Consider the following 17,674-nt stretch of genomic DNA (forward strand, 5'->3'; position numbering starts at 1 on the left):
CCCAGCTCCAGGGAGATACCTCCGGGGCAGACACCATTCACAGAGACCACAGTGTGGAGGGCCCCACTTGGAATCGTACAGTGTGACAGCCCTGCCCAGCCCCACCACGCAGATGGGGTGTCATCTTGTTCGGTCGGAGTTCAGTAAACTTTCGTAGTTATACAGCATGCCCTGCCTGCCCACCTCCTCAAAGAATAAAATCCACGTTTCTTACTATCATCTGACAAAATGTTAGAGCCCCCCTGGTGTCCCCTTCTTTTCCTTTGCAAAGTAAAATTGCTTGGGAGAATACTCAGATCTCCAGATGGTTCTTTGAGAAAAGGTTTGGACAGCTTGAGGGAGGAAAACAGGCTGCGATCCAGAAGAGTAGGAGACCCAACTGCAAGGGCCCTTCTGTCAGCTTTGGAAAACACTAGACAACCATTGCTCCGCACAGGGAGACAGCAGGCAGCACCCGGGACGGTTCTCCAGGAGCCTCTCCTTTGCCAGCCTGCCTGTGGCATTTCCCCTCGTGCCTGCTGGAGGGTCCAGACCAGCCAGACCAGTGGCCAGGCCATGCTGGGAGCGGCTGGAGCAGAGCCTACCCTCACGCTGGCCGCCTAGCCCTGCCTTCTTCTCCGTCACCTTCCCTCTGCTGCCTGACACACACGCACGGTGGGCGGGAACCAAGCCTGCCTGTCTCCTGATCTGAAACATTGCTCCTGACAGCCTCTGTCCAGCCCCATCAATTCTGAGTTCCATACAATTTGGGGTTAAACAGAAAGGTCCTGCTTTTTATGCAGTTCCTTGAACTCTGCCCCAAGCACATGGAAAAGTATATTTTGGGATTTGGGATATCAATTCTAATATGCATAGGAGAGTGCATTTGAGAAAACACCCTATTTTTGTGTAACCTGCTTTTTCAAGACTAGCTCAGTGGCCTTAGGCACTATGGGCCGCTGGTGACTCAGGAGCCACGCTCCACCCGCGTTTCTATATAAAGTTTGCCAAAGGGTCAAAATAGCAAACCAATCAGCCCACAGAGGTATTTTGCTTGGTCAACATGGTGCCCATTTCTCCAGGCTTCCTGCTTCTGTCCAACCAGCCCATTTCACACACTTATTTTCATTACCTGTCCAGTCCCTGCAGGCTACAGATGCCCTAGGAATTGAATGGGCTTTGCAAAGAAGGTACAGGCAAACCACTTAGAGGTCTAGAGTCCCTGATCCTCACCCAGGATCAGCCAGGTATCAAGAATTAGTGGTTGGCACGTTGTCTAATGAGGAGAAAATGCAGTGGAAGGGTGAGGGACAGTCAACTCAACCCCCACTGCCTCCACCCCTCACCTCAGCCTCCCCCGGCCCTGCACTCTGCTTCGGGGGAGTGCCTGTGTAAGCAAGCTGTCTGCAGTGCCCTGGGCTAGCAAGCCTACGAACACCACCTTTACGTGATGAACAGGTACATCACTAATGTACACACGAGCTTATTGTGCAGTCTGTCCGTGAAGGGACAGTAAACCATGTGACTAGGGAAGGCCCCGGATGGTTGGGGAGAGTGGGAGACATAATTTTCACTGTATGGAGCCTTTGTGTCTCCTGAAATGTACACCAGTTGTATGCATTACCTCTCATCCATGATCAGAGCCTGAAGACTGTGTGGAGAGCTTCTTCCCAGCTATAGAACTTCCCCTGAGATTTCAGGACCCAGCTCAGATGTTACCTTCTCCTCTGGGTCACCTTTCTTCCCTGTGGTCCTAGTCCACTTGGTTAGATGTCCTTTACAAGAATGCTGAAGGTGGTCCCTGAGGTTGGGCAGGCATCATTTATTTCTTTAAGTCTAACAACTTAAAGAAATTATTTGCGGTATTTGCCAAACAGAACCCCCCCTCCACACCACCCTCTTCCTAGTCCGAGGCCACCACTGATGCTTGTTTTCACCCCATTTGGCTGCAGAAAGATGAGCAGATGTGTGGCAACTCTGGGACATTTGCCCCACAGGTACTTCCGTCCCCCGGACGCGCAGAGCTGCCCAGCACGCTAGCTGCTGACCACACGTGGACACCGGGCATTTGAAATGTGGATGGCATGACTGAGGAAATGAATGTTCTGTTTTCTCTTTGTTAAATTAATGTAAATGTAAACAGTCCCATCTGGACAGTGGCTGCCGTATCAGACAGCTGAGTTCTAGAGTGTTCTTCCTCTGGGCAGCCTCACCAGCGGAACCGTGTAACCCTGGGTACGTTTGCTTTTTAGACAGTTACATTGAAAGCGAGCTCAACGAAGTAGTTGGTTCTAAGTAAAAATTTAGTTTATTCATCTGTTACGACACAGTACACAGGGGGCAAAGTGTTTCACATCACGGACCTCACTCCCGACTCCTTGGAATGTTCATTTCTTGGGCGAAAGGACAGACTAGACGGGAAAGCCAGGCAATGCGTAGGCGGCGGAAGTCAGGCGGGGCGGGGGCGACGCGGCAGCGTCCTCGCGGGGCGGGCACAGGGGCTGTTAGTCGCAAGCTGACCCTAGAACTGTTAGCTGGAAGCACAGGTGCACCACAGCTGGACGCCCGGGTGGGGCGGGCCTCAGTCGTCCCCACCACACAGGTACAGCAGCGCTTTCTGGTAGTCACCCTTGGTGTCTTGCTACAAACGGTCAAGGAGAAAAGGAAATTCAATGTCAAGAAAAGGACCCAAACTTCACCACGATGTACAGGCAGAGCCAGTGCACACAGAGCCTCTCCCATATTAAGAGAGAAGACTTTGCAGGACCTGCCCGGATACAAAGGCCAGGAAGCCCCCCTCCCCACCACCATCAGAGGGCCCTGGGGGTGTGGCCAAGGGCAGACTTTCCAAGGCACATTATGAAGCAAGGTTTGGCACTAAGGACTAGCATGGTAACCAACTGCTCCAACTGCCCTGAGGTCCAGCAAACACCTCCCCTTTCTCCCTGGTCCTCCCCTTCCAGAGAAGATGGTGTACAATCCTGCCCCCCTGTGCTGTTTCCTAGACTCCTAAGGTCACACGGAAATAAGCTGGTGAGGTGAAGAAACAATTACTAAGAGTCTAAATGGGACCTGAACTTTAAACATACACCCTAATAAACCTGGGCATATCTAACCCACTTCTAAATCCACCCTTGGGAACCAGTGACATGCCTTTGGAAGTGTCAGGACCTTTCAGAAGCAGGCTGCGGTGCCTGTCTGAACACACACAGGGACCACGGTGAGTCCTTACTCGAAGGCTCCATGTCTCCGAAACAGAGACTAAACTGACGGGAGATGGGAGTCCCGAGTAAAGGTTGCCAGGCCCGTCACAGAGGATTTCCCAAGAAATGGAAACATAATAAATGATCTAAGTCTCTGGAGGATGTCGTTAGGGCTTACAGGGTCATCCTCAGGAACACCAGTGGTCACTGCAGCGTAACAGACATGGGACCCAGAAAACATCTGCCCGATTCAACAGGTTTCCCGGACAAATCGGAAATGGCACTTTCAGAATCAATCCCTGATATCTGATGACGAGCATCTCCTCCCCAGCGACCAGAAAGCACAGACCGCCTCCCGGGGCTGCGGGCCCTCCCACAGCTTGTAGGTGACCGGGCACCGCGGGCTCACCTGGATGTAGTAGTACAGGGACTTGCCGTACTTTCTCTTGAATTCAGACCTGATTTTCAACATGTCCACTTCACTGCGGGAGATCATGATTCTGATCAGGACCTTATCGCGTGTCCCCTTGCCCTGCAAGTCAAGTCGATGTTCCGAGTTAAATTCACTGACCATGTTAATGCAACGGTCCATGTTAATTACAACCCGACTGAGTACGTTTTCTTGCACACGGAACTATCTGGACTCTTGGTGCCGCCCACTAAGAGATCTCCTCACCCGAGGATATTTTTCCATTTTTTGTACAGATAGAGTGGGAGGGAGAGAGAGGAAGGGAGAGAGAGAGAGAAACATCGACGTGAAGGGACACATCGAGTGGCTGCCACCCGCACGACCAACCAGGGCCGGGGACAAACTGCAACCGAAGTACGTGCCCTTAGCGGGAACCGAACCCGGGTCTCTCAGGACCACAGGCCAACGCTCTAACTGCTGAGCCAAACCGGCCAGGGCCCACTAAGATCTCAAAGGGAACAGTGAAACTAGTCCCTGAAGAGAAATGAGCCTGAAACACAGCAGGGTGACATCTGACCCCTGCTTGTGCCTTCACAGAACGGCAAGGTCAGCCCAGCGAGTGTGCGAGTGTCCGCCAGTAGCAAACAGCTCCTGGCTCTTGGGGGCTCGGGGAGGCCACGCCACCATCGTCGTGGCTCTGTGCACTGCGCGTGGTGTGAGTGGCAAGGACCACTGAGTTTACTTCCAGAGCTTCAGACCAGGGCACCACGGAAAGGCTGGCGTTTTACATGGAGCCTGAGGGGAGGTGGGGCGAGGCAGTGCGGATAAGGGGTGACCCAGGGGGAGGCAGCAGGGCCTGAAGCCGGAAAGCACCGGGCACATGCGAGGCACGGGAAACGGGAAGGCCTGTGGGAAGAGACGCTTCGTTCGAGGGACAGTTGCGGGGCTGGCTTTGGAGTCCACAGGCCCAAGTTCACCTCTAGCTGTGTAACCGCAAGCAAACTGAAGCTTTCTGAGCTCCAGTCTCCTCACCCGTGAAGAAAATAACAACAACAAAGAACCAAGCCCCAGGTCCTTCGGCAATTATTTACGGTGGAGGAAGCTGCACAATGTCTATCACCGTGGCCGCTTCGGTCTCCCTGCCTGGCTTGTCTCCACTGAGGCCACAGGAGGGAACCACTGAGGAATATGAGCAGGAGCAGGACACGGTCACCACCTGGCATCTGCCCTCCCCGGGCACTCTATTCCACCTGCACACACGTGTTGGAGTGGCTGGGAGAGAACACGGACCGTCTCCTCACGGTCACGCGGCACACGGCTGACTGGTGCACACCTGCGCCTAGACGGGGGCTCCTTCCTCCGTCGCTAGGCAAGCAGACGCCGTTCGGGGCACAGAAAAGGAAAAGTCTGTGTGGAGACCTAGACCGTTCGGCCAGCTGCCTTACCTTCATGGAGTCGTAGAGTCGGTCAGCAAAATACAGGGGCTTGTTCTGGACACACTGGACTGTGGGAGAAGGAAAGGGTTGGTTACTCCTCTGTCCGCCAGTGGGGGCGAGGCCCTGACCTGGGCACCGAGCAGACGACCTGCCGCAGCAGGAATGGGAAGTCTCAGGACCAGGGACCCTCTGAGGCGCTCAGCTCCTCTGTGGTTGTAAACGAGGGACCCCAAGGCCGCAGAAACCCAGGGGGCCTGGGAGCGCCTCCAACAGAGCCCTCTCGTGACGGTCCTCTTCCTCGGCAAGTCTCCGCTCTACCAGTTCAAGCCCTTCCTCAAATGTACACCGTGAAGGTTAGAAAGCCACCCGGCCTGTAACCTCCCAACACACTCTGCCTCGGCCCCGTTTACTGAAAGCGGGTGTCCACCGGGGCTGGGGGACCACTCTTCCTCACCCAGGTTCAGGAAAGCGTTTTCCAGGTCCCCCTTGACTTCCTTCTTGATGCTCTCCAGCATGTCGTAAGGGCTGTAGCTCTTGTACCTGTCAAACACTGAGGAAGGCAACAGGCGATCACTCTGACAGCCATGCGTCAAGGGTGAAATACCACAATTCAAGAACGGTCAGGCACAGCACCCTAGGCTTAGGGGTTGCCGTGGTGAGCCACAGCTGTCCCTGCACTTGTCCCGCTGGCACGCCCAGGCCACGTCGGGACATCTCCATCTCCCCTAGTGGAACCCATCCCATCTGGAAGCCACAGGAAATAATACGTAGCACCCAGCACAGTCCACTACTTCAACAAACAGCAAACTGGAATGATCCTCAGACAAGAAGGGGCAGCAAGCTGAAGCCCAAACCTTGGAACTATTCAGGGGAAAGAAGGATCCAAAATGGGACAGAGGGGCAAATGGACCTGGCAAGGGGAACAGGGAGTGCAACGTGGAGAGGGGACTTGGTTCTGGCAGATGTGAGCCCCAACACAGACACCCCCGGCTCTAGGACCGCCCAGCACCCACCTTTCTGGAGGTGGCACACGCTCCGCTCGGTCATGATGCTGATCCATTTGGGAACGTCGGTTCCTTTCCTCTTCACGCCAGCATCATAGAGATCCTACGAGCACAGCCCACCCGGGGAGGTAACTACATGACCCACCACAAGGTCTTGAAAATGGCATGTGGGAAAACTAAAAACCTACACATTCAAAATGCCACATGAGAGCGATGACTGTGCTGCAGATGTGGGCAAAAATGTACTAATTAGGTCACGAATCTTGGTCAAGAGCCGGCTCTTCAGACACAGACAGACCGGCCGAGACGGGCTGTGCGTGAGGTCAGAGCTGCACAGCTCTCCCCCGAACCCTGGAGGACCAGGGCGTCTACCACCCAGAGCAGGACACCCACACATCACTGGCAACCCAGCCCTCCTTCCTGGCTGGCACTTTAAAAATAAGCAAGCTAGTGGTCAACACTGAAGCTTCTCAGGACCTCAGGAAATGATGGAGCTGGAAGAGCAGCCAGCCCAACCTTATTCTCAGTCTCCGGACAATTTAAAGGCTGTAATAACACTAACACTGGCAGGGGGAGGGAAGAGGCTTAGGCAAGGGTGCATACTCATTCCGTCACCTCCACTATCTGGGACCTGCAAAACCCAACTTCTGTTACTGTATTTAAAACCCTTCACCACCTGCTAAAAGCGCTGTTTGAAATTCAAAACTAAAATGAACTTAAATAAAGTCTGTTCTGCAGCGCTTCTGACATGTTTTGAGATAGCTGCTGACGCTGGAAAAGGCATGTGGCTCCGACTATGTGAATCAGCTTAACACGTAGTTCTCAGGGGTTTTGTGACTAGAACCAGAGAGAGTTCTGGTCGGCGGGACAAGACGGCAGGGCCTCTGCACCCCTGTCTCCCGCTTCCGGTCCTGGCTGTGCCCCTCCGTCTCCTGCTGTCCCTGGCTGTGCCCCACCCTCCATCTCCTGTGTTCTCTGCCATGGACGCTGTGGGTGCTCACGTGGCCAGCGCACCGGTGTGCACAGCCGTGTCACACCCTGCAGAAACGGTACCGCCACAGCCGCAAAGCCCAGCGAGCCCCTGGCAGCCAGGCAGCGATCCCGTGATGGCACAGGCAGGGTAAGGGAATGCCTGGTAATAGCCAGCGCTCCCGGGGAGTGAAAGTGAAGTCCACACCCTCGCACACTCCTCCCTTCCAAATGTGGTGGCTGGACAGACTGACTCCCTTCTAGTGACCAGGCAGGGCAGACGTGACAGCTGGTGACTCCTGAGATCAGGTCACAAAGATGTGGCTTCCCCCTGCTTTTTCCCGTGGGTCGCGCCCTCTGGGGAGAGGCGGCTGCCACGCTGTGAGGACACTCAAGCAGCCCTGCAGAGTCCGTGGGGAGAGATGCCCAGGCCTCCGAACAGGCATGTGGGTGGGCCACCCTGGAGCAGATCCTCCTGACTCCCGGCCCACAGGGGCCCGCCACCCTGACCAACATTTTGTCTGCCACCTGCCAGGCCTGAGCCGGCACCACCCAGCTGGGCCACTCCCCAGGTCCTGGCCGTAGACACGGAGAGGTGATCCGGAGGTGACTGCCACACAGTACAGACACTAACACCCTCTCCGGAGGCTGACCGGAACAGGCACACACACCAGAACCGAGGGACCTACCCGGGCGTCCTGGTCAATCAGCTCGTAGTCGATGACAGAGCCGTCCTCTGCTCTTCGGCCCTTCAGAGGGAAAGAATTAAGAACATCACACATATTCCTTTGCATATTTATATGCTATTTTTCTCTCCAACTTATCTAAGCCATTATTTAACATACTGTACAAATACCCGCTTCAAATTTTTCTTCACTTTGAATTCTCGACAAGACCAAGGATGGGTAAAACCGTTGAGACAGTGAAGTGGGGGTTGTGCCCCTCACATCGTTGCCCCCCCATGGTACCCAGTCCTGGGCTAAGCCCCTTACAGAATAACCCCACTCCAAACAAAGGGAAAGAAACGCTAATGATACTTAGTTTCTTCCCTCAGAGAGCTTACAGTCCAGATGGAGAAATAAGCATGGACCAAACGGTAAAACACAGTCGTCTGTGGCCCTAAGGAAACATGAAATGCAAATAGGGGAGAACCCTGTCAGCAGAGGGGCAAGGTCTGCGGGCAGCAGGGTGCGGCTGAGGTGCAGCTGGAGCGTGAGTCCCATGGGGCCCGTCCAGGGCCGGGGAGGAAGCTCTAGGCACCGCAGGAGCGGCGCGGGGGGAGGCTGAGCGCCCAGCAGCACAGCTGAGTGAGGCGGTGCCTGGCTGGAGCAGGTGAACAGGAGGGAGCCCAGGAAGACCACGTTAGGGAGAACCAGGGCAGAGAGGACTTAGCAGGAAATAGAAAGTTCGGACTTGATGCAGCAGAAATGGGTTTTGAACAGGGGACTAAAACGGGGAAGATGGATTGCAGAAAGATCAGCGGATGGCGAGGCGCTGGGGGTGGAAGGGAGGGGAGCCGGGGAGGCGGCTGGGGTTGCTGCAGTGATGCAGCCGCGAGCGCGCAGGAGGCAGCCCACCCGTCGACCATTCGTCATTAGGGTCTTGGAGAAAATAATTTCCCTTCCCTCCCCCGGCACACAGGCATTACACTGCACACTGGTCGGAACTCAGACTCAGAAAGGAAATGCCTTTCACCCTCGTCAATGTGTTAACATTAGCAAATAAACAAAGCCCTCCTCACCCCCACTCCAGGCAACAGATTACATGGGCAAATCCTCTCCTCAGAAGGGGAGCAGGTGAAAGAAACAACAAGGTCACTTCCCGCCGGGTCCTAGGAAGGCCAAGGGACCCTCCCCAAGTCCCGTGGCTCGAGCTGGCACGTAAATCCGGGCCAGGACTGGAGAGCCGGCTGCTCCTCCTCCGGCCCCCAAAGTGCACCTGACCGGCCGCTTTGCTGGATGAGAAACCCTGCCACGCAAACAGGACAGCCCGGCAGGGACGCGCAAACCCGCGCTGGGAACGCACTGATGCGGGCACAGAGGACGAGTGTGCCCTGAGTATAAAATGAGGTGTGTGACTGGCCTGGGGGGGCTAAGCAAGAACATGGAAATAAGCCAGAAACCAACCTTTGCCAGGGCAACCATCAGCTTGCGGAAGTCGCCAGACGTGTCGGAAATAATGTCCTTCTCCAGGTCGGTCTTGTACACTTGGAAAGCAACACATCAGGTTATGCTCCCTGCCTGAACAGCCAGCCTCCCACCCACTCCCGCCAGCCCCTGCCCCCGCAGCCTCTGGAGAGCAGAAGTGGGTGCGGCAGCATGGATGTGGCTGCCCAAATGAGAGTGAATTTCCCTGAATGAAGTGTACCCTCATAAGATCAGAGCCAGTGTTATGATCAGTGACAAGGGACAGACAGAGCTCAGTCAGATCAGGGGTCCTTGGGCTCACCTTAGATCAGTGACCTGTTTTGTAGCCAAAATATTGGTTCCCAACCTCCTTGACTATGACTACTCATTCTGAACATCAAAGCATTTGAAGGGCTACACACACACACACACACACACACACACGCGCGCGCGCTTTATTATCCACTAAGAAAATGCACAATAGCAAAAACTAGTAAGAATTAAGTAGTACTTGTGAATGAATTTCTATGTTATTATTTAAAATAGCATAAGCTACACTGAAACACAGTAACACATACACATGTAGGCTGCACCACGTATTCTCCCATGGCCCCTGAAATGCTTGTGCTCACAGGTCCACACGCCTCTTGAAACTACCACCCAGTGCGGAGTTGGGAACCTCTTGAACAGAGGGTAGACAGCATCCAGTAAATAAAATCCATGTACACTTTCTACTTCTCCCCATCAGACCTTTTCAATAGATGTTTTGTTGTGCTATTTTTTTTTTATCCTCACCCGAGGATATTTTTCCATTTTTTGTTCAGATAGAGTGGGAGGGAGAGAGAGGAAGAGAGAGACAGAGAGAGAGAAACATCAACGTGAAAGTGACACATCGAGTGGCTGCCACCCGCATGACCCAACCAGGGCTGGGGACAAACTGCAACCGAGGCACATGCCCTTAGCGGGAACTGAACCCGGGTCTCTCTGGACCGCAGGTCGACGCTTTAACCGCTGAGCCAAACCGGCCAGGGCTGTTGTGCTTTTTTTTAAAACTCACCCAAGGATATTTTTTCCATTGATTTTTAGAGAAAGTGCAAGAAAGAGAGAGAAAGAGAAACACCAGTGTGAGAGAAGTATCGATGTGAGAGAGATACATCGATTGGGTGCCTCCCGCATTACCCTGACCGGGGCCAGGGATTGAGCCTGCAACCCAGGTATGTGCCCTTGACTGGGAACTGAACCCGAGACCCTTCAGTCCTTGGGCTGATGCACTAAACACTGTGCCAAACCAGCCAGGGCCTTTTAAATAGATTTGTATTTCTCTCCTGTCTCTCCTTTTGTAGAATGTACTAATCAAAACCCAGGCCATAACGAGGCAGAGGAGAGGAACCTGGACCACGGCACACCCCTGGCAGAGGGCAGGCACTTCTGCATACGTGATCAAGCCCAGGGAGCTATGACGGGGGCTAGAGAAATTGGGCTGAGAGGACAAATCACAGAACTAGGGCTACTCACTTTCCTTGTAGACTCTGTTAATTTCCTGCAGCTCCTGGTTGGTCCTTGAGCAGATGATCTCAATGAGAGAGTCCTCATCGGTTCCCAGCCCCTGTGGACCAGGCAGCACAAACGTCAGCATGGCAAGGCCTCCTGGACGTTAGCCTGCGTCTCCGGTCTCAATGAGGTAAGTGCAAACGTGGCCCTGGTCCGTCGGCATGCTCCTCCCTACACTCCTACTGAGGGGCCCGCAGCACAGGCTAAGGTTACTTACTGTTCCTTAAAAACAAATGCTTCACCAGAATACAAGACGGTAAGACATGTGGGAGCTCAAATATATTCAATATATACACGGGGGTAGGCAAAAGTAGGTTTACAGTTGTGAGTATGTGAAATAGTTTATTCTTACATTAATATTTAATGATGGTATTTATTTGCATTACAAATATTTGTAATACAAATATATGTAGTGAATGGACAAAGAGAGCAATGTTAAAAGTGGTTGCCTTTTGGTGATGGGTTTATAAAATGAGTAACTTTTTCTTATTCCCATTTTTCTTATTTTTCCATCTCTATAATCACCCGTTATTTTAATAGATGGGAAAACAACTTTCTTCATTAAATAATCCTGCTCGGTAATTTTCAAAAAGGAATACAGAGATGCTATGTTATCATTCACAGCCAATACCGTTAGATTGGACGTGTCTATTTTTTTTTTTTTAACCAGGGATAGGTATAGATAAGATGAAATTTTTAGTTTCACCTCTTTGAAATGTAAAATTGGGTTAATGTTAAAATTTCATTCTCGTATTTCCATTTTTGCTTGATTACTATGCACTCTTCAGGCATTTTAGGGAAGCAAAAGGAAATACCGACATGCCAAATAAATCCAGACACCAACACTTTATTAAGGAACAAGAATCTGATGGGTGATGTATTCAAATTTAATATATACACTTTTGAGTGTGCCAGATAGCATGAAAGGACTCAATGAAACATGTATTTCAAAGCTAGCTTCATGATCAAAGTCAAGATTTAATAATGAGGATTCTCTAATACTTGTCTTTCCGAATATGAAAATATCACTTTGAACTAAGTAGAATTACAACTGTTTAAAATGTAAATCAATTATAAGGTGTTACTACAATAAGAAACTTACTGATCCACATGAAAAGTATGTCAGCTATTAATTAAACTTATTAGAGTTTATATACCCCTGAAAAGTGGTTTGTGTGATATACCCTAAGCCTCAGGTTAATGGTTAACTTTGAATTTTATTCCTAATCTAATCTCGGAGCCAATGCCCCTTCCTCCCAAGTTTTCCATCTTGATTCACAGAAGTTCCAGCAAAGCCAAAATGTCTCTTCTTAGCAAAAGGTCTACAAAGCATTCTATACACATGCCATTGAATAACTGCGAGCATCTTCAAATACTTTAGAGGGACAGTTTTCCCAGCGAAACATAAATCGTGTATTGGAGGAAATGCTTGTAGAAATGTGGAGCAGGTAAGCAAGGTAAGACCTGTTTTCTTCCATCGCTGAGATACCAGCGTTAACATCTGAAAATTCTAATAGTGTTCGTATCCCTACAGTCAAAGGTGACCTTGGCAATTTCTACTTGGCCCAAGCTGCCCACAGACTGTCCACAATTCCTATCACAAGGGCAACTTCTCCTAGAACATATGGCAGATATTGCCACTGGCACTGCCAGAAGTCAAAACAACAACAAAAAATGTTTAAAGCATAGTTCAGTTAATGTCACTTCAAGCTTTATGGATTTCAGAAGGGTACTCCGCTGTGATAGCTAATGGAAGAGCTGGCACAAGGTCAAAGATGTAGAAGTCAAAGCACCTTTCACTGGGCCCGATTGCATAGATTACAATGGTGACTGGCGCTCAAACAGGTCTGTTTCAAGTCGCTAATCCTGGTAACAGATACCAGGAAAATGGTGAATCACAACTAAATGAATTCTTGCTGAAAATAAGATAAGCTGATGTGCAGTGATGACGGTCAGAAGAAACCCGGGAGAGGCGAGCTTATCGCTGGCTCCAAAGGTCTCTGGGCTTGGTTTTCAGGAGTGTCCTTTTTATCAAGCAGGATCATGACGTGTTGTTGACATTTTATCATTCATACCTTCCCTGCAATACAACCTGCTTAGGAAACTCAGAGCAAGTCTGCTCAAATAAACCAGAGAACTGAAGGAAGAAAAACTTCACGGCAAATCTCTCAGCAGCCGTGAGCTATCTATCAAGTTCGGGACCTGGAAAGGCCTGGTGTGTGCAGCTGCCTCCCTGTTGAGGTGTTCTCTGGGGAAAGGGATGGCAACTGAACTGTGAGTTAGCTCTGGTGACAGGCTCTGTCTCTTCGCAGTTCAGGAACAATGGCATCACAGAAAATGCGCTCAGACTTAGAATAAAGCATCAGAACGAGAGCTTTCCAAGGCGGAGGCTTCCCCGAGGTTTATCAGCAGAGGGCAGTATCCGATTACTCAAAGTGTGCAGCCACACGCTGTGAAAAGGGTCTTTCTGGGCTTTGCTGGAACATGCATTTGTTACATTTGTATAATGCTTAATGTTTTAGGGACGCACAGAATTTAGGGGGTTTCCAAACTGGAATTCTGACAATCTAATTTAAACCAAAATGCAATGTTCAAAATCATTTTGAACAGAAAAACAAAAGATAGTATGTGCTACAATACTTGGAACAAAACACAGGTACCATTCACAATCTGAAATCACTCTATATGCGCTGTGATGTTCAGATTTTGCCCAAACTTGAATCCAACAATGGGACTGACCAGGAGTCAGGAAAAGAAACACCCCAGAGTATGGGCAGAATTTGCAAGCTTCACTTAACAAAAGCTGAGTTTAACTTTTGCCTTAATATTACAACAAATCTTTTTCAAGGAGGAAGTGTAATCAAGGAAGTAGTTTTTCCAAATGGTACTTCGATTGCCCAGGTGCCAGGCAGTAGCAGCTGGAAACTGACTTCTCAGCATCATGAAATTTCCTTCCAGTCTTAAAAAAAAAAGTAACTGAAGTATTTTCGGTACAAATCCTGAGTCTTATAGCTTCAAATCATTAAAAAAAAAGAAGGTTCCAAATGAGAATTCAACAAAACTGAAAATCACCTAATTACACTCAGAAAGCTGTAATTCACAAATATTAACGGCGGATTCGACAGAGACGGCATCTCACACGTGCTCACCTTCATGGAGGCCTTCAGCTCGGAAGCATCGTACTGAGCAGGTGTTTTCAAGAGGCCCAAAATCACTGTCTCCAGGTGGCCAGACAAGGCTGATTTCAGGGCTGATGCAAGTTCCTGCAGAAAAAAAAACAGGCAAGAACATGGAAAACTGGGTTGGTAGCCAATATCCCTTTACAATGGGTGAGCAAAACGAAAGGGATGGGTCTGCAAAGCAGAGTGTGATTCTTTGACGAGTCAGGAGTCTTGGATCAAATGATCCCTGGACATCTCTGGAGGGGACCAGAGGCCCCAGCAGGGCTGGAAGAGGCTCATGAAGCTTTCCTACGCAAAACACTTCATCCAGGACTGAGAAAACATCTATTTGTCCACAAAACATTAGGATGGGTTCTAGTGATGACAGGGGACATAAGCCTCCCAATTACCCCACTGACTTCTCCGCTACATATTATTTCTTAAGGGTTCCGCTGTCATGTTAACACAAATTTTAAGTGATGCATCGGCGGCACCCATGGATGGACACAGATGCTCCAAAATCCAATGCAGCTCTTAACAGTGCTTCCCTGGGATTCCATGTCCCACCAATCACAGGCTTGGGTGACGACAGTGCTCTGCTGTTGTAATTGTTTTCTTCTCTTTGCGCCGCCCCTCCCTCCTCTTCCTTCTTCCCCCCTCTCCTGCTTGCCAGCAGCACCCATGGCACCCCAATGTGCAGCCCCTAGAGGGACCGTGGGCGCTAAGAGGTGATGTGCAGCCCCCTTCGGACAGTCCTCTCACATCATTCACAGAAGCTGAGAACTGAGATGGATCTTAGAAATCATCCCGCCCACCCTTTCTCCACCTCTCTCCTGCTTCCAGCTGGCCTAGTTACACACAGCACATAGGAGGGGACTTTGTAAAAGCAACACCTTCCAATTATAGCACCAATTTTCCCTTTTGGAACTTTGAGGTTAGGTGATTCCAAACTTAGCCTATCCTTGTTCTCTGTTCTACCTGTTCTCTGTTCAAACCTCCAATAGCATCTGTGTGCCTACTGACTTCTTCCACTTCTATTATAAACACCTTATGGGCGTTCAGCTTCCTGCTTCTCACAATGTTCAGCACACGGCTTTGCACTGAACAGAAACTCCAGAAATGTTTGAGAAATGAAACAGCTTTCCCCACATGGAGAAAACTGCAGAATGCGAAAGCAACGTGAAATCAGCTCTCCCAGCTCCTCTCCACCTCTCCCAGCTCCTCTCCACCTCTCCCAGCTCCTCTCCACCTCTCCCAGCTCCTCCCAGCTCCTCTCCACCTCTCCCAGCTCCTCTCCACCTCTCCCAGCTCCTCTCCACCTCTCCCAGCTCCTCTCAGCTCCTATCCACCTCTCCCAGCTCCTCCCAGCTCCTCTCCACCTCTCCCAGCTCCTCTCCACCTCTCTCAGCTCCTCCCAGCTCCTCCCAGCTCCTCTCAGCTCCTATCCACCTCTCCCAGCTCCTCCCAGCTCCTCTCCACCTCTCCCAGCTCCTCTCCACCTCTCCCAGCTCCTCCCAGCTCCTCTCCACCTCTCCCAGCTCCTCCCAGCTCCTCTCCACCTCTCCAACTCTCCCAGCTCCTCCCAGCTCCTCTCCACCTCTCCCAGCTCCTCTCCACCTCTCCCAGCTCCTCCCAGCTCCTCTCCACCTCTCCCAGCTCCTCCCAGCTCCTCTCCACCTCTCCACCTCTCCCAGCTCCTCTCCACCTCTCCCAGCTCCTCTCCACCTCTCCCAGCTCCTCCCAGCTCCTCTCCACCTCTCCCAGCTCCTCCCAGCTCCTCTCCACCTCTCCCAGCTCCTCTCCACCTCTCCCAGCTCCTCTCCACCTCTCCCAGCTCCTCCCAGCTCCTCTCCACCTCTCCCAGCTCCTCCCAGCTCCTCTCCACCTCTCCCAGCTCCTCCCAGCTCCTCTCCACCTCTCCCAGCTCCTCCCCACCTCTCTCAGCTCCTCCCAGCTCTTCTCCACCTCTCCCAGCTCCTCTCCACCTCTCCCAGCTCCTCCCAGCTCCTCTCCACCTCTCCCAGCTCCTCCCAGCTCCTCTCCACCTCTCCCAGCTCCTCCCAGCTCCTCTCCACCTCTCCCAGCTCCTCTCCACCTCTCCCAGCTCCTCCCAGCTCCTCTCCACCTCTCCCAGCTCCTCTCCACCTCTCCCAGCTCCTCCCAGCTCCTCTCCACCTCTCCCAGCTCCTCTCCACCTCTCCACCTCTCCCAGCTCCTCTCCACCTCTCCCAGCTCCTCCCAGCTCCTCTCCACCTCTCCCAGCTCCTCCCAGCTCCTCTCCACCTCTCCCAGCTCCTCTCCACCTCTCCCAGCTCCTCCCAGCTCCTCTCCACCTCTCCCAGCTTCCACCATGCTGTTCAAGTTCTTCGCCTGGGGCCTCAGGCACACCCCTAACGTAGTTCCCACTGCAGGGCTTTCTCCTTATGCAAACAACTCTTCAAAAGCAGGAGGTTCTGTGTCTAGGATTTCCTCCAGACATTACCTCAAGTAGTTTATGTATCTTTCTGTAAAAGATGACAACTGTCCTTAGCCCGAGGTGGAGAGATAGCAAGAATCAGAAGGACAGTACACCACAAAGCCTGTGCGGTCATGGAACACACCATGATTCCGGCAATATCTTCCCTTCGATGGGGTATAGAGAGCTTTGTCCTCCATATATCTAATTTAAAATCAAGACCAGGCTTCTATATTCCTGTGTACACTAGGCGTACACACCCAAATGTGTTCCAAGACCCCACCCTGTGAGTGACAGGCGCACTGCCGGAAGAGGTGGGCCTTCTGTGCCAACTGAAACTCGGCTCTACCAGCTCCCAGATCCTGTTGGGAAACTGGAGAAATAATACACTCCCTCTGCGCCTCACTGCAGAAGACTGCTGTTAGTCTAGTTGGCAGGAGCATCTCGATGCCCTGTGAGATGAAGGAAGCCACGCCTCCCCGTGTTTGTCCTCTCCAACTGTTTCAGGAGGTGAGGGGGACTGTAACAGGGCTTGACCTGTAACTCCCAGAACCCTGGTGGTCCTGCCAACCCCAAGGGCAGAAATGTCTCCCGGATGCTCCCAGCTCCCCTCCCCCACGGCCAGGAATGAAAGCCATAGTCAAAGGGGAGCTGCCGGAAGCCACGCTCACCGCACCACCCGAGAATAAATCAAAAGCTTTTAATAGCAAGAAGTTAAAAATAAAGCAGCCCGTCCTTAAAAATAAAATATCCTAACACTGCGACAAGATAAAGGATGAACAAACCCTGGGCTGTTCTTAACCACGCGTGGACAAGCAAGAGGAAAGACACGCGGAGGCCCTGTGGAGTGGGCCGTGGTGCTGCAGGCGCCTGGGAGACCGCTCGAACTGCTAACTAAGCCCGCTCATGGAAAAGTGCTCAGAATGCAAGTGGTTTTTTTTGTTTGTTTTTTTTAAATGAGTGGAGCGTGTCAGGATCAATACTCGATGGAGGCTAGTGTCCTAAGATTAAATTAGAAACATCTTATCAAGAGCCAGCAGAAGTCGTGGAGATAAATGAGCTGCTGCTGCATGTAGAGAACTAAGCCTGGCACCCAGCACGCATTCAGTGGTACCTGTGGTCACTCCTATTGTTGTCTGACTTCCTCTTCCCAGAACTGCTCCCTCCCCACACCCTGGTTGGGGGAGGGTGTGGTCTTTGTGCCTGGGCTCCCAGCAGCCCAGGCCCCCGTATGCAAGGTGAGTTGTGACTCTTACAAGGATGTAAGAGGAAAACCTTGGATCCCCAAGGGTTCCAGAAGGCTCTTGCTGGTATGAGTCAGAATTCATGAAGGGAAAAGGCAATGGATGAGGAAATCAAACTCAATAAGGAATGCCCTCCA

At 51.6% G+C, this 17,674-nt stretch overlaps 1 protein-coding gene across 1 annotated transcript in view; it reads right to left on the reverse strand.

Annotated features, from left to right (window-relative positions):
* Positions 1 to 2,266: 2,266 nt before the first annotated feature.
* ANXA2 (annexin A2) overlaps positions 2,267 to 17,674 on the reverse strand; it is a 44,090-nt gene continuing 28,682 nt past the window's right edge. The window contains exons 5-13 of the mRNA XM_036269371.1: positions 13,827 to 13,940; positions 10,642 to 10,732; positions 9,127 to 9,206; positions 7,690 to 7,749; positions 6,041 to 6,134; positions 5,482 to 5,577; positions 5,037 to 5,095; positions 3,592 to 3,714; positions 2,267 to 2,620 (exon numbers count right to left, since the gene is read on the reverse strand). Of these exons, the coding sequence (XP_036125264.1) occupies positions 2,561 to 2,620; positions 3,592 to 3,714; positions 5,037 to 5,095; positions 5,482 to 5,577; positions 6,041 to 6,134; positions 7,690 to 7,749; positions 9,127 to 9,206; positions 10,642 to 10,732; positions 13,827 to 13,940 (777 nt within the window). The 3' untranslated portion in view covers positions 2,267 to 2,560. The remainder of the gene's footprint in view (positions 2,621 to 3,591; positions 3,715 to 5,036; positions 5,096 to 5,481; positions 5,578 to 6,040; positions 6,135 to 7,689; positions 7,750 to 9,126; positions 9,207 to 10,641; positions 10,733 to 13,826; positions 13,941 to 17,674) is intronic.

This window comes from Molossus molossus, unplaced genomic scaffold, assembly GCF_014108415.1.
Source record: "Molossus molossus isolate mMolMol1 unplaced genomic scaffold, mMolMol1.p scaffold_m16_p_1, whole genome shotgun sequence".
Taxonomy (NCBI): Eukaryota; Metazoa; Chordata; class Mammalia; order Chiroptera; family Molossidae; genus Molossus; species Molossus molossus.